This window comes from Pleurodeles waltl, chromosome 2_2 (genome assembly GCF_031143425.1).
Source record: "Pleurodeles waltl isolate 20211129_DDA chromosome 2_2, aPleWal1.hap1.20221129, whole genome shotgun sequence".
NCBI lineage: Eukaryota > Metazoa > Chordata > Amphibia > Caudata > Salamandridae > Pleurodeles > Pleurodeles waltl.
Window position 1 is genome coordinate 1,023,933,222 of NC_090439.1, and position 26,126 is coordinate 1,023,959,347.

The window sequence follows — 26,126 nt, forward strand, 5'->3', positions numbered from 1 at the left end:
GATGATCCTTGGGGGACGCCGCATACGATGTTCTTGGAAGCGGAGGAGAACAGAGGTAGGCGGACGCTCTGGGTGCATCCTGAGAGGAATGAGGTGATCTACTTGAGGGCATGTTGTTGAATTTCGATGTGATTCAATGAGGATGTGGTGGGTAACAGTGTCAAGTGCCGCAGACAGGTTGAGAAGAATCAGAGTCACTGTTTTTCCTTGGTCGAGGAGGATTCTAATGTATGGGGCAGAGAGATTGGCCAGTAGTTCTTGAGGTCGCAGGGGTCGGCTGAGGGCTTCTTTTGGTGCATGCATGCTTCCATCCATCTGGGAAGGATGCTATGGAGATGGACATGTTGAGGAGTTTGGTTAATTTACATGCTGTTTATATTGGATCCAAAGTTGAAGAGATGGTGGGGCAGGGTTCAGTGGGTGCCTTGGGATGGATGGAGGACATGATGGTAACGGTGGTCTGGATGTTCAGTGGCTGGGTTTGGGTTCGCTGGTTGGATAGGGTTGTCGGGTCTGAACGAAGTGGGTTGAGGGCTGAAGATGTTGTAGATATTGGCAATTTTGCTGTGGAAGTAGTCGGACAGTGAGTTGCAGAGTTGGGAGAGGTGTACTGTGTTTTTTGTGGCAGTCAGGTTGGAGAATTCCTTGATGATCTTGAAGAGTTCCTTGGTGTGGTTGGTTGCGGTGTCGATGTGATCAGTGATGACTGTTCTTTTGGCCTCCTTGATGGCCAGTGACAGTCGCTGAGTGCTGTTTTGTGTGTGGTTCTTTCGGAGGGGTCGTCAGAGTTGTGTCTTCCTTTCTCAAGTAGAAGACAGTTACGCTTGGTGGTTCTGAGCTCTGGGGTCTACCAGCTGGCTTGTCATGACGTTCTTTTGGCTTTTGCCGGCTTCAGAGGTGCAACTTTGTGGGTACATTTGATGATCCAGGCGGAGAAGCTGTGGACTGCCTGGTCGAGGTTGGTTGACGTGTCAGGTGGTGTGGCGCTGAGAACCTGTGTCCATTGGCTCTCAGTTACGTTTCCTCAGCTGCGGTGGGTGGCGCTCTGGTGCTTGGTGATGGCCTGCTGGGTCTTGTAGATGGTGAAGGGGACAATTGTGTGGTTGATTCAGGAGAGTTCCATTGTGTGGGTGAATTTGATTCTGTCACTTGAGGAGAAGATTGTATTGAGGGTGTGTCCGGTTCTGTGGGTGGGACTGACAACCAGTTGGGTGAGTCTGATCTTGTTAAGGTTCTACAGTAAGGATGTGGAGTTGGTGCCCTTGGGGTCCTTGATGTGGAATTTGAGGTCACAGAGCAGCATGTAGTGGAGGGAGTTCATGGAGACGGGGGCTGACGATCTTGCTGATAGTGTCTCAGGATGCTGGTTGGGGTCCTGATTGTCTGTATGCAAGGGTACCACTTATGCTTGTCTTGGGGTCAATGTGTAGTGGTAAGTTAAGGTACTCCATGTCAGGTGTTTGGTCGTCATTCATGGTGGAGCATTGGATGGTTTCCTTGAAAATTATGGGGATTCCTTCACCCTGCTTGTTGGGGCAGTTTTGGTGTATCATCTTGTATCTGTCGGGGGTGCCATGTTTCGATGACGAAGGCGACATCTGGGGTGAGGGTGGTGATGGTGTACCAGATTTCTGGGGGAGCGGGCGTTGAGCAGGATGCAGTGTAGCAGCTCCGGGTTAGTGGTGCTCTTCTGGGAGGTAGTAGTGCTGGGTCCTGTGTGGGTAGGTGGTCCTGTGAGGCAGGAGAAGTGGCATTGGTGGCAGGTGAAAGGTCTTTCGGCGGAGCGCTGGGAGGCCCCTCAGCAGCAGGAGTCTTGGCGTCCAGTGCTGAGGACCAAGAGCTCATCTGTGGAGTAGGGCGGATGGTGGGAGGACAGGGGTCTTGGGGCTAGGTGCGGTCCTGGCGTGGACAGGTGCAGATTGGCTTGCCTTTGGTGCTCCTTCGGCACGCTGGTGGCATGCCTGCTATGCGTGCCCCTATGCGTGCCCACTGCCTGGTCGTGCGGTGACCACCATTAAGTAGGTCCTGGAGTGGGAGGGGCACAGGCAGGTGGTTAGGGAGAGCAGAGCGGGAAAAGGAAAAATGGGAGGGCATGGTGGGGCCTGAAGTGGGAGGGCAAAAAAGAGTGGGAAGAGCAAAGGGGAGGCGGCTGGGGCCTGAAGCTAGACAGGAAAGCAGCAGGCATGCAGCAGCAGGAAGCAGCAAAACAGGCAGGGCAGTTGGCACTATACTGCAAGCGCTATAGAGAGCTTGGCAGTAAGTGCCGGGGAGGTGGAGGGGTACTACTTACTACTTACTGGTATATAGTATATATCATCCTCACAAACACTCACAAAGCACTGCACAACACTGGACCAGAATACCTCAACAGACGACTCCCCTTCTACACCACAACCCGGCATCTCCGCCGACCTCGCCCTCGCAACCGTCCCACGTGTCCGCAGAACTACAACTGGCGGTAGATCATTCTTGCACCTCGCTGCCAAAATGTGGAACACTCTTCCCACCCACCTCCACCAGACCAAAGACCTCCTTACCTTCAGGAAACTTCTCAAGACCTGGCTGTCCGAGTAGTAGCAGCACCTCCTCCCCACCTTTTCCCCACTCCCCTCCTCAGCACCTTGAGACCCTCACCGGTGAGTAGTGCGCTTTACAAATCCCTGATTGCTTGATTGAATGTCATTAGCTCAAATAAGGTCCTCCTCATCCCAGTCAATGCCCCTCCATTTCCTCCCACTAAGTTTTGTACCTCCATTTTGTGGGTGTATCTGTAGTGAGGGGACTTTAGGGCCTGCTTAGAGACTCCATTTTTAAATGCATGTTTTTAACTTAGTATTTATTGTCTGTAAGCTTTTACATGGCTTTCACTTTATGTGATAATGTACTAACAAATCCTTGTACATGTTGCTTGTTTTCTAGTAAGTCATCTAATCTGAGCACACGGAACACAATGCCTGAACATTTTGATTGTTCCTGGAGACATCTCTGCATTTGTAGACATATCACAGGGTTAAGCCTGCACCTCTGACACACTGTGACACGAATGGTGTTTGTATTATAAAAACTGACTTTGCACCAAATGCAGCAGAGGAGCACACGCACTGGACTTGTCCTGGAACTTGGTACGCAGACAGTGTCTGAGATGCAGCTTGGCTGACCCTGATGCTGACCCTGAATCCGACCGCTACCTTTCACAGAACCCATAGTCTGCACCACACCAGACTGGATCTTGGCACCCTGCTGCATCTTACGCAGTATAGGGGTTCGGCCTTTCCAATAGATCTGAAAGACGGTGCTCCAATATGCTCTCAGCAGGGTAGGTAGTTTCAGCTAGGAGCATACCAACACAATCCCAAAACCATGGATGAACTGCTAACTTTTTGACCATTTTTGTAATGCTGGTTGCCATGCTTGGTTTCATTTGCCTAATAATCGCAGCTCATGTTTTTTTATGCAAGAATAAGACTATTGCAAAAAATCTTCTCTACAACATTTTCACATTCCTTCTTGTGTCTAATCTTGGGTACTAACAAATACCATCAAGAAATGTTGACACAACTCTTAGTCAGCTCACAAAGCCTAATCTGAACCCCTAAACACCAGAATAAAATATGGGTTCCGCAACCTTGAACCTGACTACTCAAATTCCCAAGGAAATTGTGGAAACAGATCTACCTTTGTGTTGTCATGGGGAGAAGGAGTGAGGGGACGAGGGGGAGGGAGGCACGGGGTGTTGGGGCAAGAGTGTGGGGTGAGTGGGCATCTACGTTGATAAGTGGTTCCAGATTTATAAATCTAGTTATGGCCAAATTGTTTGTTTTTTCACTGATGGCGTTTTCATGTAAGTGCTTAGAGAATTATCAGTCACCCTGGTCAATTGGACCCATTCCCACCATGAGTGGACTGAGAATTTTGAGAGCTCTTTCTATTCAGGCAGAATAGCTTTAATACTGATTGAAACTAGGATGTCCCACAAAATACTTTATTCATTGTCCAGACAAAGAGGATTTTCTGGGGGGAGGGTACCCAATGTGTAGAGGCAAGAGCAGGGATGCAGCTTATATGCAATATCTGCAGTATGGTAGCACCAAGTTCAGACCAAAATTTATTAGAGAAATTGCATTTGAGGAGCATATGCTGTAAGTCTCCTGTCACTTTTCTGCAGCTCCAACAGTTGTCTGAATCTTGGAGACCATGTTTGTAGAGGGTGGAAGGGGTCCAGTGGGCCATCTATGCAGTCCAAAGTCTACATTGTGCTAAGGATGGGTAATCCTATTAGTCGTCAGTTTAGACAAAGTAAGTTGCCAGTTTAGGGTCATGTTATGTGTGGTGTTTGTTTTGGTACAACACAGATTCCCATTTATTTTGCACTGATTTAGTGAGGGAGGTAACTGTAGGTGTCAAAATAGAGTAGAGGTTAGGAGTAATGTGCCCCCTTTTAGCTATGTTCTTCAGTGTATTGGGGAGACCAGGCATTCTCGGGGTTTATGCATGATGATAATGGCTTTGATCCTTAGAAAGTGATAAAAGTCTATTTCCTCTAGCTCAAATTTGGATTTGAGGTAAGAAATGGGTATAAGTTCTGAAGGTGAACCCAAATTCCCTACTAAGAGGATGCCTTTCTGAGCCTCTAGAGGAATGTCTAGTGTCTTGCCCTCGGATTTGAGCTCAGCGATATGCCATATCAAGGCTAGAGTATTGTGCTTTATCACGAAGCTTGTCGTCAATTTTCCATCACTATTTTCTTGGTAGTAATAAAGAAGATGAGAGAGCGGTAGGGTAAGTTTGTTCTCAATACTAAGCAAGATTGGGAATGTGGTATCAGGCAGAGGGAACCAGAGGAGTCCTTGTCTTTTTTAGGTATGCAGTTTGGAATCTGTGGTTGTCTGGGAGGTTTAGGCCCCAAGTTTCTTTGCAAGTCATAGTTTTTTTAGAGTGAATATTGTCTTTTTGGATTGTCAAAGAAAGTCCTTGAGTGGTGAGATTTATCCTAATTAGGAAATTGATGAGAGAAAAGATCATCATTTTAATGGTTTCAATACGCTCCCACCAGGTGTTGAATCTGGTTGACCACTTATCTAGTATATACTTAATTTTGGCTAGGGTTGTTTTTTGTTGTGGTCAAAGGATTCTCTAATGTTCTGGTTGAACCAAATGCCTAGGCATTTTATTTTATCAGGAGCCCATTTGAGTCCGTGATCCCCAGTGACTGAGCTGTTGAAGTTGGTGTTCTGGGCCCAGACCTCCGTAATGTCCTTAGTAACAGTGTAACCTGAGACTTGAGCATAATCTTTAATTGTTGACATAATGCTGGTTGTGGCAGAATCTACTTGCATTGTGAAGAGAAGGATGTCATCTGCACATGCTGCCGCTTTTGGTGGGTGTTGGACCTGGCCCTTTTTGCGGGCCATCCTCAAACTTTTTGCCTCCTTCCTCCTATTTTTTCTGATCAGTTTTTGTTGGCTTTAGGACTCTGGGCACTTTACCACTGATAACCAGTGCTAAAGTGCATATGCTCTCTGTGTAAATTGTTTTAGTGATGGGTTTATCCCTGATTGGCATGTTTGATTTACAAGTAAGTCCCTAGTAGAGTGCACTAGAGGTGCCCAAGGCCTGTAAATCAAATGCTACTAGTGGGCCTGCAGAACTGATTGTGCCACCCACATGAGTAGCCCTGTAAACATGGCTCAGACCTGCCACTGCGGTGTCTATTTGTGCAGTTTTAAACTGCCAATTCGACCTGAAAAGTGTACCCACTTGCCATGCCCAAACCTTCCCTCTTTATACATTATGGCACCCCTAAGGTAGGCCCTAGATAGCCCCATGGGCAAGGTGCAGTGTATGTTAAAGGTGGGACATGTACTGATGTGTTTTACAGGTCCTAACAGTAAAATACTGCCAAATTCATTTTTCACTGTTGCAAGGCCATGGGGGCTGCCTTTAAATATCCTTAAAGTGCAGTTTCCCTTTGTGAGCAGATAGAAATGTGGAGTTTGGGGTCTCTGAACTCACAATTTAAAATACATATTTTAGTGAAGGTGGTTTTTAAATTGTTAGTTTGAAAATGCCACTTTTAGAAAGTGGGCATTTCCTTGCTTAAACCATTTTGTGACTCTGCCCGTTTGTGGATTCCTTGTCTGGGCCAGACTGACAGTTGGGCTGTTTGTGCATCTTCATTAGACAGTGACACAAAGAGTGCTGGGGTGTAATCTGCATATCATGATGGGCTATCTGGGCTAGGCTGGAGGGAGGAGGGGTCACTTTCACCTGAAAGGGCTGTGCCAGCCTCACACAATACAGTCTCCAACTTCCTGGTGTGTGTCTGAATCCAGGCCTGGGCAAGGCAGGATCCTATAAACAACAGAGACCTTTCTTTGAAGTTGGGCAACTTCGAAGGCAGAAAGGGGTATAAGTATTGGACCCCAAACCCCAGACTTTAGATTACTTCAAGGATTCAAGAGGAACCTCTGCCAGGAGAAGAGCTGAGGATAAGTGTTGCCCCTGCCTGTGACTGTGCTTTGTTGGGCTATACGGCAGTTGCTGCTTCTGCCTGTGAAAGGGGACAAAAACTGGACTTTGTTGCGCATTCCTGCTTGAGAGGTATCTCTATGGGCTTGGAAGGAGATTTCCTCCTGTTTTTGAAGCCGCAGGGACAGCAAAGGCTTCACCAACCAGTCTCTGATTCTGCATGCTGTGGACTCTAGCTTGCCAGAGAGTGCCATTCACATTCCTGGGCCCCTGGAAGTGAATTTCTGGTGAAAATCCTGTGAAACAACGCCGGCCGACTTTGGACAACTTCGCTAAGGATGCCGCGGCCCAAAGCCTGCGTCGCTGCCTACACCTGAATCCGTGGACCTTGCTGAGGTGCGACGACTACACCGACAACGTAGGCCCGACGTCGCTGCAGCCACTGATGTCCTCATGAACTCAGCGCCTGTGACCCTGTGACGTGATTGCGACCCCATGAGGTCGCCCTGCAGCATTGTGACTTTGCCGGATTTAAACTTTTCCCGAGGTGCCAAGGGACGACACCTCGCAACCAACACCGCCTCACCTCCACCACTCCGCAGCAAGGACCCGACGTCTCTTTGTGACACCTCCACTCCTTCGCCCCGCAGCACCGGAACCAGTGACGCCTACCTCCCCGACTCCATGCACTGGCCTATTTTCCACCCGTTTTGGTATGGTACTGTACCTGGGGGTCCGTGTGACTCCGTAAATGGACCAAGTGGCATCGCATTGTGGAAAACGACTCCGTCACGACGCCGCTTTAACATCAGATTGCAGAATTTGTGCCTCTAGGCACTATTGTTGTGTTTTAAATTGCTCAAGTAATATTTTTTAATTGTGGTTTATTCTCGTATTTGGTCTTGTTTTAATTAGATAAATATTTACTGTTTTTCTAAACCTGTGTGGTGTCCATTTTGTAGTTCTTCACTGTATTAATGTGTGTGTTGGTACATATACTTTACACATTGCCTCTGGGTTAAGCCTTTCTGCTCATGCCAAGCTATCAAGGGTGGGAGCGGGGGTTAATCAGGTGTTTTTCTCCTTTGCCCTGACTAAAGTGGGGTCCATGCTTGGACAGGGGGCAACCTGACTACCAGCCAAAGATCCCATTTCTAACAGTGGGCCTGCAGAAAATTAATACCAGGGATAGGGGGGTTCTCTCTAATGTTTATAAGGAGTGGCCCCATGGTGAGTAGAAAAAGTAGGGGGGAAGAGGGCACCCCTATTTAGTGCCTTGCTGTAGTTTTAAGCTGTATGATAGAGTTCCATTTATATTAATTTTGGCTTTACGTTCCTTATATAGTTCAAGAACGTTTCTAGGTTTGGGCTGAGATTGAACACATTGAGGGTAGCACAGTGAGGGTAGAAAAAAACACTTGACCTTGCCAAAGGCTTTTTCAGCATTCAATGCAATCACACAGGCAGGTTGGTTCAGGCAGTGAGCTTTCTCGATGATATGACTAAATAGTCTGATGTTGCTTGCACTGAACCTATCCTTGATAAAGGCAGATTGTGAAAGGTACATTATTGTTCGGAGGATGGGTTCCACTCTGAGGTTGAGGATTTTCATGTAGAGTTTACAGCCAATGTTTATTATGGAAATTGGGCAGTAGTTCTTGGGGCCAGAGGGTTCTTCACCTTCTTTAGGGATGACTAATATAGTGGCTTCTGAAGATGTACCAATGACTCTTCCTGTTGAGGCGTGATAGGGAATTATCCTCCAGGTGCGGTAGAAGGAAGCAGGATCATTTTGAGGTATTGTAGGCAGGTTTCTTAGGGAGTGTAATTGATTTTGGAGGAAAGGTTGTGGTAAAACCTTTCGTAAGAGGAGAGGACATCCTCTTCCTTGGTGGAGGTGGAGGATGAGCTGCATATCTTAGTAATGGAGGGTATTCTGGGATGACAAGCGTTTTGTTTAAATTAGGAAGCTATTTTCTAGATGTATTGTGTCCAGAAAAGGAGATAGATACCTTTGTTTTTTATACAATGAGATGCGTTTTGTTGCTTAAAATTTTATTGTATTAATATTTTATCTTCCTTAGCTGGCTTGAACATGACCTATCAGGGTTCAGATTGTGAGCTTTGTCTACGGATTTGTTGTTCCAGGTTATCTAAACTGAGATTGTATTGTTTATTTTTCGGAAACATACGTTTGATTATGTGGCCAGGGATGGTGGATTTAGGAGCGCCCCAAATTATTTGTGGATTGAGTCATGTGTTTTTCGTTAAATTCTATAAATTGTATAATTTGACATTTAATCTTATCCTTAAATATTGGGTCTTCTGTGAGGAGGTTATTCATGCTACAGGTTTTTGGTTTGGATGTGGAGTAGGAAACGTCGTAGAGGGATATGCAAGCGTGGTCTGATACTAGGATTGGCTCTGTTTTGACCTATATAATTGGTTGTAGACAGACTATGGATTTACTAAATTGTCACACCGCGCATAGCAGCAGCCAAAAATGCAGTGCTTTGCTGCGTGAGAAGGAGAGAACAGGAGCGCGCCTTATTTACAGAAATATGGCACTTTTCTCCCCTCTCTCACTAGTGCCAGCGCAGAAATTTGCTGCTGTGCGCCATGCACACATATTGCACCATAGTTCAAGGGTGTCTGAATGAGTCTAGCATAGGTTTTGTACCAGAAGGATAACCTTCAATACAAAATACCATGCTTTGTGTGTATGCTGTACAGTGCAGTATACATGCAAAGTCGGAAAAGAAAGGAGAAATAAAAGCATTTCTCAGTGAAAGCACCTAGTAGGAATGGTTGCTATTTTGTGACGCAAAACCCTGTCTACGTTTTTTAGAAATAAGGTTTGTGTCAAAACCCCTGGGTAATTGCATGGAAATGCCCATGCACCACCTATGGAATGCCCACTTGGTACTAAGTAATGCAAAGAAGAGCTATGCTCTGCTTTGCGATACTTTCCATTGCTCTTCCAATGCAAAACAAGTTTTGCACTGGAAAGTAAACAGGTATAAAAGATTCTGGGCCCATTTAGATCTTGGCAGGTGTTACTCCATCACAACAGTGACGAATGTCCCGTCCGCCAAAATCCAAACCCCATAGGATATGTCCCGACCGCCAAAATCCAAACCCCATTGGATATAAAGGGATTTAGATTTCGGTGGACGGGATATCCATCTGTCACTGTTGTGATGGAGTAACTCCTCCGCCAAGATCTAAATCAGGCCCTTTGTGTCACAAAATCTTAGTAAATTTAGCCCTGCACTCCAAAATGAGCGTGGTCTACAGGGTCGTAAGAATTACTATGTTTAAATAATTAAATGCTGTCCAGTAGATCATGTGGAGTCATCATGAAACATGCAGGGAAGTGTCTCAGTCCACTCTCCCCTGCCTATGGCGGCTGCGTCAGCGGCACAACAGATAGGAGCGGAGATGATCTAACACTGCCCCATTGATCTTTACCTGTAACTGGAGTCAGGCAGAGCGAGGTATCCAGGTTCCTCATAGACAAGTTCGCGGGAGAATGAACGAAACACTCAATGGCGGCTTTGTCGCAGTTACACAGTAGCCTCTCACAAGGATCTGCAGACTCTAGAGAAAAAATACAAAGTGCCTTTTACATATTTGATTTCACCAGCTGCCCTTTTTGTTTTCTATAGGTCCTGGCTTCAAAGGACGGCTTTTATACTCTTTTTAATGAATAAGCAGACCTACTAAACACTCATGGATTCAAGTGGATGCGCAGATTAAAAAGACACAAGCGCAGCTGCACAAGTAATACACAATTATAGTCTGATAACAAGGAGCCAGTAAGACCTTGACAGCAACAGCATAAGCAGACATATCATTTCACACACTTCATGGCTATCAATTTCTTTTTTGGCAGCTAATTGCGTCTACATTTATGTTACATTTTATCATACTATGTTTTCATACTTAGGGCCTTATGTACTAAGAATGTATTTGTAAAGGTGGTCGTAATTTGCACTCCAATTTGTACCAAATTCATTCGTATTTTACAAACCGACCTCTATACTAATAGATCAGTTCACAAAATACCAAATCGTAATAGGTTGCAGTTCCACATACCTCATGAATGTTAATGAGGTTGGTCACATATTGTGATCCACTACGATTCGCTGCCATCTCAGGGATGGCAGCCTGCTTGGGTCAGCAGATCACCATGTCTGTGATTTCTTTCAAATAAGTAATAACTTTTTTTTAAATGTAGCTTGTTTGTCTTAAAGAAAAACACGATGCAATAAAAAAAAAGATACGTTTGACAAAGTGTTTTTAGGAGTAAGCGACGCCTATTCCTTTTTGAGAATATTACCACCTCCATTAAGGTCTTGATAACCCATCAATGTTTTGCAACCTCAATTACGGTCACAAACCATTCATACAAACCTTAAGGAATCACAAATTTGAAATGATGCCCTAAGTGTGCCCCTTTCAATTTGCGATTCGGTAGGTACTCATTAATCTAGCTTGCGATTCAATAACAAGTTACCAAATTGCAATTTAGGTTTTGTAGATATTCAAAAGGTATTTTTCAGTCACAAAGGCTCCGATTTTGCAAACCGTAAAGTAGCTGTCTACCTTTGGTCTCCTAGATAGTACGTTATTTCAGAACACACTCTTGAGGGTTCTTAACAGTAATGAAACATTATTTGAGCTTAAATGAAATACTTTGACAATTAGATGTAATTAGGGGTATTGGAGTTCTGATACAGAAAACAGATCAGCCCCAGTAGAATTGGTCTTATATTTGGGGCGAGGTGGGGGAGCAGAACATGATTAGAATGAAGCGACATATTTAAAAAGATTTCATTCAAACACATCACAGCAAGGAAAGTTGCTGCACTGCATTGCGTGAAACGGAGAGAGCTGAACTGCGCCATTTCTACTTAGATATGGTGCAGTTCTGGTTGCTTCAAAAACACAAGCACCCTTGTAACACAAAACAAGGGTGCTTCAATTGTGGTCAGAACAGATTTTGTTCAGGAAGGGATATCACAGATATAATATTACATGTTAATAGACCTGGATAAGTGCAAACAACTAAATGGCTTCAAACTCAAATGGCCACATACGACTAAGGGCCAGATGTAGCAAAGGTTTTTACCCATTCTGTGTCTATGGGAAAAAGTGTTCGTACATATGGCCCTAAATGTGATATCACTATTGCAAGTTTCTACTTCCCTAAACATGCAATAGTGGTACGGAGATGTGAGGTGTGGAACTCGCAGCTCTGGTGGAAGGAGTCAAGGTATAGGATGTGGCGCTGTAGGGCTGTGCTATGTGAGATTATAATGAGTGAAGCTGAGAGGTGCAAGAAGTATGGGCATGGCAGGTGTGAAGTGTGGAGCTGGAATATGTGTACCTGGGAGCTGTGGAACAAGGCGGTGTGAGGTGTTGAGCTGGAAGGTGTGGAGCCTGGAAGTTTGGGCCTGGGATGTGAGAGATATGGAGCTGGGAGGTGTGGAGCAGGGAAGAGGAGCTGTGAGGCCTGGAGATAGAAGCCAGAGAGGTGGAAAGTGAAGCTCTTGAAGATGCGCAACTGGGATACATGGCTGATTAGGGCAGATCAAGCAAAATGGTCATCATAAGATACAAAAACATGATGTTTCCAAATAATAGCCTTTGGGTAGGAGGCAGTCCGTCTTTGGACACTTTGGACGACTGGGCTACTTCAGATGAGATCACCAGAATTAGGTAGGCTCAATAGAAATAGCCCACTACAGGTTTATTGTACTGAGTGGAGGGGACACTGCTGAGCACAGCTAATCCCTTAAGTTTTGCCTGCTGCCACACAATCGGCCAACATGCCTGCAAGGAAATCAGGCATTGGCAAAGCCAGTCAGTCCTGGTTATATCATTAGCATGCATGCCTTTACCACATATGCTTTACCACAATTTTACACTGAGTGGCATTACATTGTGGACCTTTTCCTAGGCATTTTTGTGTTTTATATATGTTGATTCCGGACCTCTAAGCAGGATCACCCCAGATTTTTGCCTTCCTTTGCTGAACTCGTTTTTGCTGACTTTTAGAACTCCCTGCTAAACAGTGGTAAAGTTTGTGCACTCTACCTTCTAAACATGGTGAAATTGGCCCACACATGATTGGTACATTTAATTTACTTGTAAATCTCTAGTATACGGTACCACATGTACCCAGGGCCTGAAATTAAATGATGCCAGTAGGCTGCAGCACATATTGTGCCACCCATTTAAGTTGTTTTTTAAAACATATCCCTGACCTGGCACTGTAACCTGCATTTCAGTTAAACTGTCATTTCAACCTGGCACAAAAAACCTTTTGCCAGGTCTAAACTTTCCTTTTTAACACTTATAAGCCACCCATAAAGTTGACACTAAAGGCTCCTGGGCAGGCTGCATGGTATTGAAACAGTAGTACATATTGGTTTAAGTTTTACATGTCCTAGCAGGGAAAAACTCCCAATGCCACTTTCATTGCTGTACAGCTATCTCTCTCATAGACTAACAGTGGGTTACCTCATTACACTTAATAAGTGCTAACTTCAGTTTGGAGCCAGAGATGCACACTCAAGTGAACTGTAATTTAAAATCCTCTTTAATGATACAATTGGGTTTTAAGTTACAATTCTGAAAATGCCACATTTAGAAAGCTGACATTCTTCTGATCAAACTAAATGTGCCTTTCTGCCTGTTTCTAGCCTCACATGACTGTGAATGGCTTTTCTGGGGTGTTTTGTGTATTGCTTCTAGATATAGAGACAAAAGAGGCCCCGGTGTGGAGACAGAATGGCTGGGGAGGAATTGTGCTCTACCCTGGTTACACTTTAGAGGACCCCGTCTGCAGCACATGCAAAAGAACCTTCCACCAAGTCTGCCCTTTCAATTGTGACCCTAGACAGTTTGGATCCAAACCCAGGGGAAAGGGAAAAACTGACCAGAAGCAGTTTGGTGATGGACCAAGGAATTCCCCCACACAAAGTCTGGCACTGGGTTTAAAAGTGACAGCATCGGAATCTTACTGGGTTTGTGGAAGATTCAAAAGAAGGGCTACCCGGCTTAGCCCCCGAAATGCGTTGGGACTTTCTGCTGTTTGCCACAATGAAGAGATAAATAATGCACATGTGAGAGGACACTGTGGTCACAACAGTTTCACTTTGTATAACATTTGTAATTGGTGTTACGCCATCTGAAAGCAACGTTGAGTCTGTATATATGTGTATTATACTACAATAATATTTTATTTTTCAGGGCAGGCCCTCAAACATCCCTATTTATAAGTTTCAACCTCCATTTACCTATTCCTTCCACTAAACCCTAAAATCACCCTTACCTCCTTTTACCTTTACCCACCTCTGAACCCACCTTTCAACCTTAAAATCACTTTTACCTCCTTTTATCTCTACTGACCCCTAAACCCTAAAATTACCCCTACTTCCCTTTATCTCTATCCCACTTAAACTCTAAAATTACCCTTACATTCCTTTACCTCTACTGACCCATAAAGTGTAAAATTACCCTTACCTCCCTTTACCTCTACCCAACTATAAAATTACCCTTACCTCCTTTTCCCACACCTTTACCACTTTTTTTTCATTTTTTTAAAGTCCCTTGAATGTTGATGGAGTTTACTCCTCCCACGACTGCCCCAGCTGCAACAATGGGCCTGATTTAGATCTCAGTGGAGGGGTTACTCTGTCACAATGGAGATGGATATCCCGTCCACCAAAATCTAAATATTATTGTTTTCTGTCCTATTTAGATTTTGGCAGGTGGGATATCCATTGCCGCTGTTTTGGAGTACCCATTCCGCCGAGATCTAAATCAGGCCCCATGTCTTTTTTGTAAACAAATAATTATTGGGGTTTCAAAAGGTAAAAGTACAATGGGGTACTACCCCCTCCAAACATGGACCAACAGGACACCCCCAAGAAAACCCTCTCTACACTTCCCTCCCCCCTTCCCATCCTCAACAGTCAGCTCTTCCTTCCCACCCACCCCCACGAGCTGCAACCATGTTGAACTGTATGTTGTAGCATGCCATACCTCTGCTATGTGCAGTAATATAGCCTTAGAACCCGCCGTAGCGGGCTCTACCGGCTATTAAAGGCCCGCTCCCCGCGTTAAATGCCCGAGCCGAAGGCGAGGGCATTTAACAAGGGAGAGGGACTTTAATAGCCGCTAGAGCCCTCTACGGCGGGTTCTAAGGCTATTAGAACATTCTGCCACTCAGGGCAGAATGTTCTATCAACCAAAAAAAATTTTCACGGAGCCCGAGGGGATTAAAATCCCCTCGGGCTCCGTGAGGCTTTGTTCACAGCTGTTGCTGTGAACAAAGCGCACATTGGAATGTTGGCGCTGCGGGCTTTTACCGGCCAGTAAAAGCCTGCAGCACTCCATTGTTTTCAATGGAGCCCCCAGCATTCCAATGTTCTAATAAGGAGGTAAATAGTAGCAAAGCCCAGCGTACCTCCTGGCAATCTTGCCCGTGGAAGGCTAAGGCTTGGTCAGTCGAATTTCGGATAAGCCTCCCATCCTAAAGAGTGGCCGGTGGTGGTGATCCTCTGGGCAAGGGATTGGCAGTGTGCGGCTCTGGTTCTGTGAAGCTGTCCACCAATACATCCCAGGCCACTTCCAGCGCGCCCATCCCCTTCTAGCCTCTGTCATTAATACACTGCACTCATATCTCGCCCACGTCTCCAGTTCCCTCCTCCACACGAACACCCGGGGTCCAGCCAGGGTAAGGTCATTGGGCTCACTCATGTAATGTTCCAGTGCTTTGCACTTAAATCACCCTTAACATACACCAAGTTAGTATGTAACATTATGCAGTGTGTGTGTGTGTTATATGCATGTGTTGGGTGTATATGCCCGGTGAATGGTACTATACATGCAAGATACAGGGTTCCATTTTGAGAGACCAAGGGCTGACTGGAGGAGCATGAGGAGGTAAATGAATCCCCCCAGACAGATTTATGGCTTGATGCATTTCTGTGAGCTGGGTGAGACACACTGAAGTAAGAGAGAGGCAGGCTCTTTGGTACACTTCGAGGGTTTCTCTTTGATTCAGGGAGAGGTCACAAGAAAAGGGCCAGGGCACATCTCTGCAAGAAGATGGGGTTGACATGTAGTAGTGAGCCTCTTGTCACTCCCATGACCTGTGTTGTGGGGCTATCAGAGTTGGAATTGCTCCTGCTGTGACAGATTTTTTTTCTGGAGAAAAGGTAGGACATAGGATTGGGCACTTCAAAAGGAAGCAGACCTCCAACACAAACTTCAACTAATCAGACCCTAAATCACATTTGTTGTCTGGAAATGGGCTTTATGAAGGGAGCTTGAGGCCTCCAAAGTGGTCTACTGTCAAGCAGCCAGTTGGGCTGTGAAAAAAGGAGATGCTCTGTAAGACTTCTGGCTATGACCACCGCTAGGAGCTAGGGCCTGCCAGCCTCCGAGCTGGGTGAGGAGGTATCACCCAAGAACATCCAAGACCACCTGTCCCTTGAGCATGGAGCACCAGTGCTTTCCTGCTTGCCAAGACCAGTGTGTCCTGTGAGGAAGAGGAGAGCGTTGGAAGTACAAGGTCAGGTGAGGGATCCTGGTGACAGTATCCCTGTAGCAAGGTGTGAGTAGACAGCTGTTGCACCGATTGAGCCATTGTTGCCTGTGTGCAGGTTCAATTCCACAATCCTGTATGCCTGATGGGGTTGCCATTAGGTTAGCCATGGTCAACATCACTAACGTGCAGAGCGGGCCGTAACCCATGTGCGGAGTGAAGTCGGTGACCCGGTATGCCAGAGGAGGGTGCCGTGAAGGTTATTGCTGTGCTGTACTGATTGTACTGGAGACCATGTGCAGAGTGAAGTCAGCGACCTTGTATGTCAGAGGGGGCAAACCAAAAGATTACTGCTGTGCTAATCAGGCCGCCGCCCGTTTGCGGACTGAGGTTGGTGACCATGTATGCCAGGTGGGATCACCTGAAAGAACAAGGGCTATTGCCTAGTTCAAGCAGTTGTTGTGAGGAGAGGCCACACTGGTGACACATGCAGGCCCGAGCACTGACTGATGATTTGACCTGGAGCAACCTACAACCCCACCTGCGGAAAGGATCAGAGGAATTTACTGTCCCACAGGAGGAAGTGCAGCTGCCACCCCTGTAGAGCCACAAGTGCTACTCATCAACAGCAGCTGCTCCCCACAGTGACTCCAGTTGCACGATCCTTTAAAGAGCAGGTAAGACTGTTTACATGGCCCTGGTAAAACGTATTATGCCACATAGCACTACGAGCCTGGGACACTTTTGAGTTGGAGTGGGACTCCTGAGAATCAGATTACTAGTGAGGCTTATCTTGAATGCCACCTATAGTGAATGGGGTATAACTACTACCATTAGTGAGGGGGAAGTGAGGCACAGGGTTCCTGCCTATTAAACACAAGCGCCCTGACCTCAGTGAGCTGTATGTGTTGTTTGTGCATGCCGTATTTCACTTTGTATGTGTATATAAATACTCCTTTTTCCTTAAAAGCAAGTATTTGGACAATCTTTTTTTGCTGTTAATGAACATATTTTGAGTTGTAAGCCTGTGCTCACCCCCCTGCATCTACCTTCCCCTGAGAAGCCTTGGACTGTTCAACCTGCACTACAAAGCAAGTGCTGAATTGGCACTTTGCCCAGTTATTCACACCTCATAGTTGGTCCAGCCCTGGGACATTGGCCATAAAAGGCCTCAACTCCCACAGTTGACCCCAGTAGTGCTTTATTAACCTGTGGCCCTCTGAAAGGTGTTCTAACAGATGTTAAAAAAAATACTTACTTCCATAGTAAAGTGCAGCATTGTAGAGGCACAAATACTTACCCATGTGGTACTCAGCTACGTGGTAAAGGCTCTCATGATATAAGAGTTGTTGTAAAGGCTGTTTCCCATTAGTCTGAAGTTAACTACCACCCTTTTGCCTTTGACAGCACCTGTTTTTTTGCTAACGCCCGATCAAATTTGAAAAAAAGCCTCATGCCTTCCTGTAGGCTTAGCTTACTTTTTCATAAAAAGACATTATGATATTTTATACATTTTGTGTCATATGGAACACTAATACTTGTTTTATTGAATACTGTACTAATTGGGGTTTTTAAATAATCAAAGGTAAAGAACTGTCCTTTGGTGGCTGTCAGACATGTCAGCCTTATGGTGTCACCCCTCAAACTGTTTGCCTTCCTCCACCATTTGTGCTTATCTTGTTTTTGCTTGCCTTTGGACTCTGCACACCTTCCCACTTCTGGTCAGTACTACATGTACTCAGGGCCTGTAAATTAAGTGCTACAAGTGGGCTTACAGCACTTTTTGTGCTATCCACTTTAGTAGCCCTTTAAACTAGTCTCAGGCCTGCCATTGCAGCCTGTGTGTGCAATTTGTAAAATGCCATTTCAACCTTGCAAAATAAACCTCTTCCCAGGCCCACTACTTCTGTTTTTAATACTTATAAGTCACCACCCCTAGGGTAGCCCCTGGACAGCCCAGACAGCAGGGTGCAATGTATTTGAAATGTTGTACATGTACTTTTAGGTTTTACATGTCCTGGTAGTGAAAAACTTTCAAGCTTGTTTTTTACTACTGCGAGGCCTACCTCTCCCACAGGATAACATTGATGTTACATTATTGCATTAAATATGCTGTGATTTCCAAATGGGAGCAGGTAACTAGTTTATGTTTAGTGTCTTCAGAATTATAACGAAAAATCCTAACTCATGATGAAGTTGGATTTTAATTTACAATTTTAAAGATGCCACTTTTAGAAAGTTCCCATTTTCCTGCAGTAGCCTTTTAGGGCCTGCTTTTAGGGCCAGCTATGACTGGGTGTAGCTGACAGTTGGGCTTTGTGTATTCCTCCCAGAGAGCCACACGCAATATAGAGATCATGTGTGCCTGGATGGGCCGTCACGCAGGATGGAAGGGGTAAGCTGAGCAGAGCCCTACCTACACTCAAATAGGCTGTGTCCTCCCTCCACACAAAGGGCTGCATACTCACTGTAGTTAGTGTGGAGCCAGAACAGGGAAGGTAGGATGCCTGGGGACTCCAAAAGGGAAACCTCTAGATGTTTCTCCCCAACCTCAAAGGCACAGCTGGGTATAAGTACTGGACCTCAGACACCAGCTCTTCAGTACACTTCTGGACCTGTGGATACCCTCTTAAGTACAGTTCTGGAGCATGGAGCTGTGGAATAGTCTGCCAGGAATCCGCTCTTCTGAACTGATGATCTGAAGGCTTGCTGCCCTGCTTTGCTGAGCTGATACCCTTGTGCCTGGTTGAGAAAGACTGGGTCTGCTTTTGTTGAACTCAGGACCCCAATGTGACTCCAAGGGCTAGTTGGCTGGCCTCCTGGCTACAACATCAGGGTAAAAAGGGTTCAAAAACCTTGAAGCAGCATCTAGACTCTAGGAAGTGTGCCTCAAATTCTCCGCCAGCCTCTGTGGATCCAGAAGAACTGATGAATCTCCTCTGCTGTGCGGCACAACCCCAAGCAGAACCGAGGTATTGCCACTGCTGCGTGGATCAGAACCATTGCAAAGACCTGCATTGCATCCCATCCCATCCCATCCCATCCCATCTGTGCTTCTGAACCACCACTATGTGACGCATCCACAGAGCAGGCCCTCACATCCCTTATTGACGGCAGCCTCGATGATGATGCCTGACTCCACATCTCAGCCTCGCAGCTCCTCGGAATCAACACATTGTCTGACTCAGAGACACATCCTTGATGCCAGAATTCACACCACTAGCCCTTGTCAACAGGATCCTCGACGATGAGCCAGAAGTTCCACTGCAGCCTCACCACATCTCAGAACTGACGCAATGCTTCAGCTGCATGACGCATCTTCCAGAGGATCCTTGCAATGCTCTGCAAACCAGCATTTAAAATACTTTTGTTCAGTGGGCCTAACTGGATACCTGTAGCTGGCTTGTGCTCCATTGTGGTTGACCTGAACTTGTGACTTTGTCCTGGTTAGGTACTACCAGATATCCTCTGTTGTTGCTTTGTGCTTTTGGCACTCTTTTTACTGAAATCTCCAGTTCTACTGATTGGAGTTTTGTCGTTTTGGTCTTCTTTTATTTATTAATATTTACTATATGTTTCTAAAACTGTTGTGGAATCCTTTTGTGCAATTGTGAGGAATATAATAATTATTTTACATTTTAAGTCTCGTTCCAGATATACATATGGATTTCCCTGGTGTATAGTTTGTAATCGTATGCATGCTTTCTAATATGTGAGAGTGCCACATGTTCACAACAAACTTTAGAGAGAAAATATATCACTCACAACTCAGGGATCTAAACTAGTTCTGGTCCTGAAAAAAGCCTATTGACCTTGCATGGCATTTGATAGGGCTGAAAAATGTCGACCTGACCTTGAATGTTTTGGGTCATAGTACATCCCAGTAACATCCTACTTTAACCGTTTTTAACCTTGCCAAATGTATCCTCTATAAACAAATTATCAACTTAAATCAGAGAATTGTTTTAAAACTATGGTTATTATTTGTCAATATAGACACACATGAGACAAACATGTCATAACATAACTCCAAAGCACCACAGTCTCCACCCTCCCCAATGATCTGGATACATTGCAATGAAAGAATCAAGGTTCTCCCTGTCCAAGCATCATTGAATAGTTTCCTGTCCCCACCCGTGATCCAGTACCCATCAGGTGAGCTGAGTGGCTTGTCTACCTATATCTCCCCCCTCACAAAAAGCTCAGAAGCCCCTATTGTCCCTGCCCTATTGGGTGGCACCCGCCTCCCAACCTCCCCAGATCCTGTCAAATTTCTTCTGACACCCTCTATCCTTGTTAACGTCTTTCTCCATGATTCTGCAGTGGCCCATGCCTGCTTCCCAGTCCTGAAGTTGGAGGGGGGGGTCCCTGAACCCCATCGCTGAGCAATATCATGCTTTGCTATCATGTAGCCCAGGTTCACCAGACGTTTCTGGTGGCAGGAGTGATCGATCAGTCCCCACACACCCAGCAGGGCAAGCCTAGTGTGGAATTCTAGGGGTAACCCCATAGCTTCCTCCAGAGATCCCCCCCCCAAAAAAAAAATCAGAAATGCAGGGCAGCTCCATAGCGTGTGAAAGAATGTACCTTCTTCCCCACAGTCTGTAAGGCAATTGGCACTTGTTGATAGCATTGTACAAGTATGGTAAGCTTGGTGGACTAATTTAAGTCAGATTAGTCGGAGGTTTGATTGTATGACCACCTCCACTGATCATCGTCGTCTAGATCCCCAACAGCCTCTTCAATGGTGCTTGCATATTTCTCATAATAATACCATGGGTTAGGGAGATCAGTCTTTTGTCTACCTGTCCGTCTAGCAGTTTGCTTTCCAATGGGGAGTCCTCTTGCATCCCTTCCGCCAGTGTAACAAAGTCCTTAAAGATGACCGTATCGCAGCCACTGTGTCTCTGGCACTGATATTCTGTCCATAGATGAGTAAAGGGGACCAAACCATTCGCATCCCACACATCGGCAAGAGTGGAGATGCTGATGTTGTTCCACCCTCAGAAATCTTTTAGTGCTGTTATGAAGTGCAGTTTAGTACCCTCCCACAATGGTGTCTTCGGAGTCAGCCTGCCTTCCCATCCCATCTCTCTGCTCAGTGTCCTCCAAATATCCACCACCAATTCTGTGGCCGAGCATGCTTCGGTGGCAGCTTGCCTCAATAGACTGCATGCATATTGCTTATAACTCTTCCCTTCCATGCCCAACCTGTTTTGTCTAAATGCTGGGTCCGTCAAGTACGCAAAGGCCCAGTGATTGCCCATGCTCACCTGTGCCGCCTCATAATATTTCTGAACATTCAGTAGGGAAATACCCCCTTCTATTTAGAGCTCTGTAAGATTCTTAATGCAATGTGGGATTGTCCTCCTGCCCATAGCAGCGTTTTCACCAATGGATCCACTATGACGAAAAAGGAACCTGGGATCTTGTATGGGCTGATCTGTAGGATATACAAGAACCGGGAAAGCACTGACACTTTGAATATTGCTGCCCTCCCGAGCAGAGGGAGTGGTAATGTTTGCCAGTGTTTGCCAGTGCTTTACGTCCTCATCCAGCCACTGCAAAAGGGGTCACAAGTTTGCCTCAAAATGTGAGACCTGATCTTTAACAATCCACATCGCCTGATACTTGAACTTACTAATTTCATCCCACAATTGCAGGGCAAGCAGTTCCCCCTGTTCCCAGTCTCTCACTGAAACAATAAAGATTTGTCCCTATTAATGGCAAATCTGTAATGCTCCCCAAATGTATGGAAGATTTCTTGCAGCCTGTGTAGCATCGGAGTTACGTGCATTAGGTATGATCAAATATTATCGGCATGCAATGAGATGCGTTCCTCCCAGCCTGTAGCTCCTGGCAAACCCCATACCTGTGCGTTGATCCACACCCACTCTGCCAGGGCCTCTATTGCAAGTGTGAATACCATCAGTGAAAGGGGGCATCCCTGTCTCGTTCCCTGTTGAACACTGAATACCCTGAATGTGTGACAGTTGATTTCTACTCCAGCTACCAGTGTGTCATAGAGTATTTTGATCCATCTTATATATTTGGTTCCAAAACTTATCTTTGCCAGTACCCAAAGAGATACACCCATTCGACTGAATCAAATACTTTTTTCACGTCATGGGAGGCTATCGTCGGACCTGCAGGGGAAGCCACTGCTGTTGCTAAGTTGTTATGGAGCCTCCGCAGATTCAATGCAGTTGAGTGAACAGGCATGAACCCGTTTTGATCCGGGTGCACCAGCTCAGTTACAACATTCCTCAGGAGCTTCGCCAGAACCTTCTGTTCCGCATTAAGCAATGAGGTCAGTCGATATCAGTCGCATCAGTCTCAGGGTTTGCCAGCCCTCGGCCTTAAGACTACCATCACTCACTCATGTCTTACGGCAGTTCTCCCATCTGAACAGCCTCCACTAAAGCCTCCTGGAGAGGGGCCGCTGTCCACCTATTCAGTCTGTGAAAAAATTCTACTGGGAACCCATTGAAGCCTGGGCCTTGCCTGACTGCGTCTGTGCCATGGCAAAGGAGACCTTGTACATCGTAATATTGTCCTCTAGATCTCTCATATGATGCTTGGCCAGTTTCCACATCGAGCAATCATAGCTAAGTGCCAAAACGTCCTGCTCCGATACAGGCGTGTTATAGAAATCTTCTAAGTGACTAGCAAACTTTTCCACTATTTCCTGGCTCCCTCTCACCAGTTCTCCAGAGGCTGCCCATGAATATCTAATGAACATATTTTCCCTTTCCTTGCTTCCGATCCAAGCCATTAGTTTCCCTGTTTTATTACATGCCTCATATATCCTTTTTTTTGTGTGAAATATGCCGTTCAGACCTCATGTTTGGTAACAGCCTGATACTCTGCTCTTTTGCAATCCATTTCCTTTTTCCAGAGGGGCATAGAAGAGTATGCATATTCCCTTTCCAACTGTGTTAAATTTCCTTCTAGCGTGGTAAATCTTTCTCATCTTTCCCTCCGATCCCCAGTCTCCCCGGCCTTAATGACCCCTCTGGGTGTGGCATATGCTTTCCACAGTGTAACATGGCTTAGTACCGTGCTTTTATTCTCCTCAAAATAAAGCTTGGAAGCCCTGCCCAAGCGTTCCACCTCCATTTCATTCGCAAGGTGCCATGTTTTCATCCGCCACTGCTTTTGAGGTGGCCACATGTTAAAGGACAGTATTACTTGTAGGGGGGAGTGGTCACTAATTACCCTAGCTAGATACTCTGCCATAGCAAATCTAGAGAGTAAATCACTTGTGGTAAAGAAACAGTCTAGTCTGGAGTACGTCATGTGTCCAAGAGTAAAAGGAGTAGCCTGTTCATTAGCGTGTACGGCCCTCCAGACATCACTTAGACTCATCGCTTGGGCAAATACCTCCAGTTTCCCTCTGGTCAGTTCCCCTACCATCCTTGAACTCCTGCTGTCTAGCTGTGTGACTAAAGCAAGGTTAAAGTCATCTCCTTTAAGTTGTAAGACCAACAGTGCCCCTATAGGCAAGCCACCCACTGTCTGGGGAGCCTCCATCTAGAGACCAGGAAACATTGACCAGTAATAAAGATTCGCCCTCATGTTGACCTGGGATCACCACCTAGCACTGCAGCTTTTCTATCCAAGTGGGTACTGTGTGGAATGGGAGTGTCCTTCTACATAAAATCAGTACCCCCCGGAAATGGAGGTGTATTGTGCATAACCAATCACTTGCCCCTTCCCAAGCTACAGTGTTGCTTATCCATGAGGTGTGCAGCTTGTAAAAATACACTGTTGGGTTTGTATCGGGTAAGAGCCCTGAGGACTAAGCCTCTCCCTACCTCGTGCCCTAGGTCACTAACATTCCAGGTCAATAGTGTTATGTGTTGTGTGTGCGTCATGGTGGGTGTGCTACTTCCTTCTCCTGTAGATGCATGGTCTGAGTGGGCAGGCTGTGCTGTGTTGTATCAAAAAACTACAACCTATCCTAGAAACTACCCCTAACCTACCTTACTGTGTCTTGGTTTTAAAACTAACCAACCCCCCAACTCACTGTAGAGTTGTTCCCCAAACCTTAACAACTGAACTCTTACTGGTGCTGAAGTCACTGGAGTGCAACCAGAGGCCATTGGTAACCAGCTGGCCAACTGTCCATACTGTACCTCCAGGAGGTGGGCCTCTTGCCCACTGTAACACCACTTTCCCGGAGTAGTACTCTTGCACCAGGACTCCCCTCAGATCAGGTCTTTATTATCCCAACTGATCCACTGTCATGGTTGTTACATTAGGCAGCAAATCCTCTTTGGTTTCCAATTCTGATTCAGTACAATCAGCACTGCTGCTTTCCTTGGTTCTTTGGTAGGATAGGCTATTTTATTCCTCTACTTGTTCCTTCATTTCGATGTCACTTGACACCAACATTTGTTCTTCTGCATGCCAGAAGGTGGACTAGACAACAGGCTTTGGGTCCTCAGGCATGTCCAGGCCTCTTGTGGTGACATCATAAAGTGGGTCTTTCTGCCTCACACCACTCGCAACCTAGCAGGGTACAGGAGTGCATATTTAATGTCAAGCTGTCATGGCACCTTCTTTACTGGTAAAAATTATTCTCTTTGTTTTTGCACTAAGCTAGTGCAGTCTGGGTAAATATTCACTTCTTGGCCAACAATTGTCCAGGGTCCATGTTTCCGCAACACCTGGAAAATGACATCCCTGTCCCTGTTATGTTAAGTTATGTTATGTTATGTTATCTGGTTTTATAGAGCGCCAACTACCCGGAGGCCTCGTAGTGCTGACAGAGACATACCACCCAGAGACAAACAAGCCAGAGCCGAATCATAACGTATTAGAAAAGCCAGATTTTAATAGCTTTCCGAAATTTGCACTCCTGACTGATAGACCGAATATAGTGTGGAAGGGAATTCCAAAGTTTAGCTCCTTGATACCTCAACATGTTGCCGCCCCATCTCGCTTTCTTAACTCTGGGGAGAGCCACTAAGGCTTTGGAAGCCGATCTAAGGGCTCTAGGCGGCTCATAGAAAGATGCCAGCGTTCTCAGCTGGTGTGGGCCCCTGTTATGTAAGGCTCGGTGAATGATACATAGGGATTTGAACTTCACTCACTGTTCTACCGGGAGCCAATGCAGAGTAACCAGCGCCCGCTTGGCAGATGTGTACCTAGGAATATTAAGCAGAAGGCGAGCGGCCGCGTTCTGTACTGTCTGTAGTTTATTAGGTGAACCTAAGAATAGACTATTGCCATAGTCGAGTCTGGCCAAGATTAGTGCTTATACCGTCAGCCTTCTTGCCAAAGGCGGAAGTAGACCAAGTACCTTTCTTAGGAGTCTTAGTAAACCAAAACAGGTTGCTGAGACCCTCCTGGCCTGGTATTCTAGAGTCAGGTTAGTATCTAACCAAATTCCTAGGTTCTTAATATAGTCCATCGGTGGTGGCAGAGACTCCAAGGGGAGCCCAGGCAGAAATTTCTTAACAAGATTGAATTGGTTTTCCAGAATCATTATTTCTGTCTTTTCTCCATTCAGCTGGAGCCTACTATTAGTCATCCAGCTCAAGACTGCCTGTAAACATAACAGCAGTACCGAGCTATCTGACCCCTCCATCGTAGAAACGGATACCACCAGCTGCGTATCATCAGCATACGAAACCAGGGATAAACCAAAAGGCTCCACTAGGTCTGCCAACGGTTTTATATATATATTAAAGTGAGTCAGGCTCAATGATGAGCCCTGTGGGACCCCACATTGCAGCTTATACTGTTCTGAGAGAAAGGAGCGATCCAGAACCTGGAAGGTTCTGTTTTGAAGAAATGAGGTCATCCATCTAAGTGCTAAACCTTTAATTCCTGCTGTCCCCATTCTTTGGATTAAGAGGCCATGATCCACAGTGTCAAAGGTGGCACTCAAATCCAGCATTATAATTGTTGTCACCTGGCCCTGATCCATACGTTTTCTGGCCTCTTCTGTGACCGCTATCATGGCCGATTCCGTACTGTGGGAAGGTCTAGAGCTCATCTGAGTGGGGTGAAGGATGTTGTTGTCTTCCAAGAATGTAGAGATTTGGGAATTGACGTGTTTGTCCAGAATTTTAGCCATGACAGGAAG

The 26,126-nt window shown here is 45.8% G+C and overlaps 1 protein-coding gene across 2 annotated transcripts in view; it reads right to left on the reverse strand.

Moving 5' to 3' along the window:
* Positions 1 to 26,126, reverse strand: part of OC90 (otoconin 90) — a 443,355-nt gene that overhangs the window by 161,921 nt on the left and 255,308 nt on the right. For both annotated transcript variants that reach the window (XM_069220767.1, XM_069220766.1), the window contains exon 7: positions 9,940 to 10,068. In XM_069220767.1, coding sequence (XP_069076868.1) covers positions 9,940 to 10,068 — 129 coding nt within the window. The remainder of the gene's footprint in view (positions 1 to 9,939; positions 10,069 to 26,126) is intronic.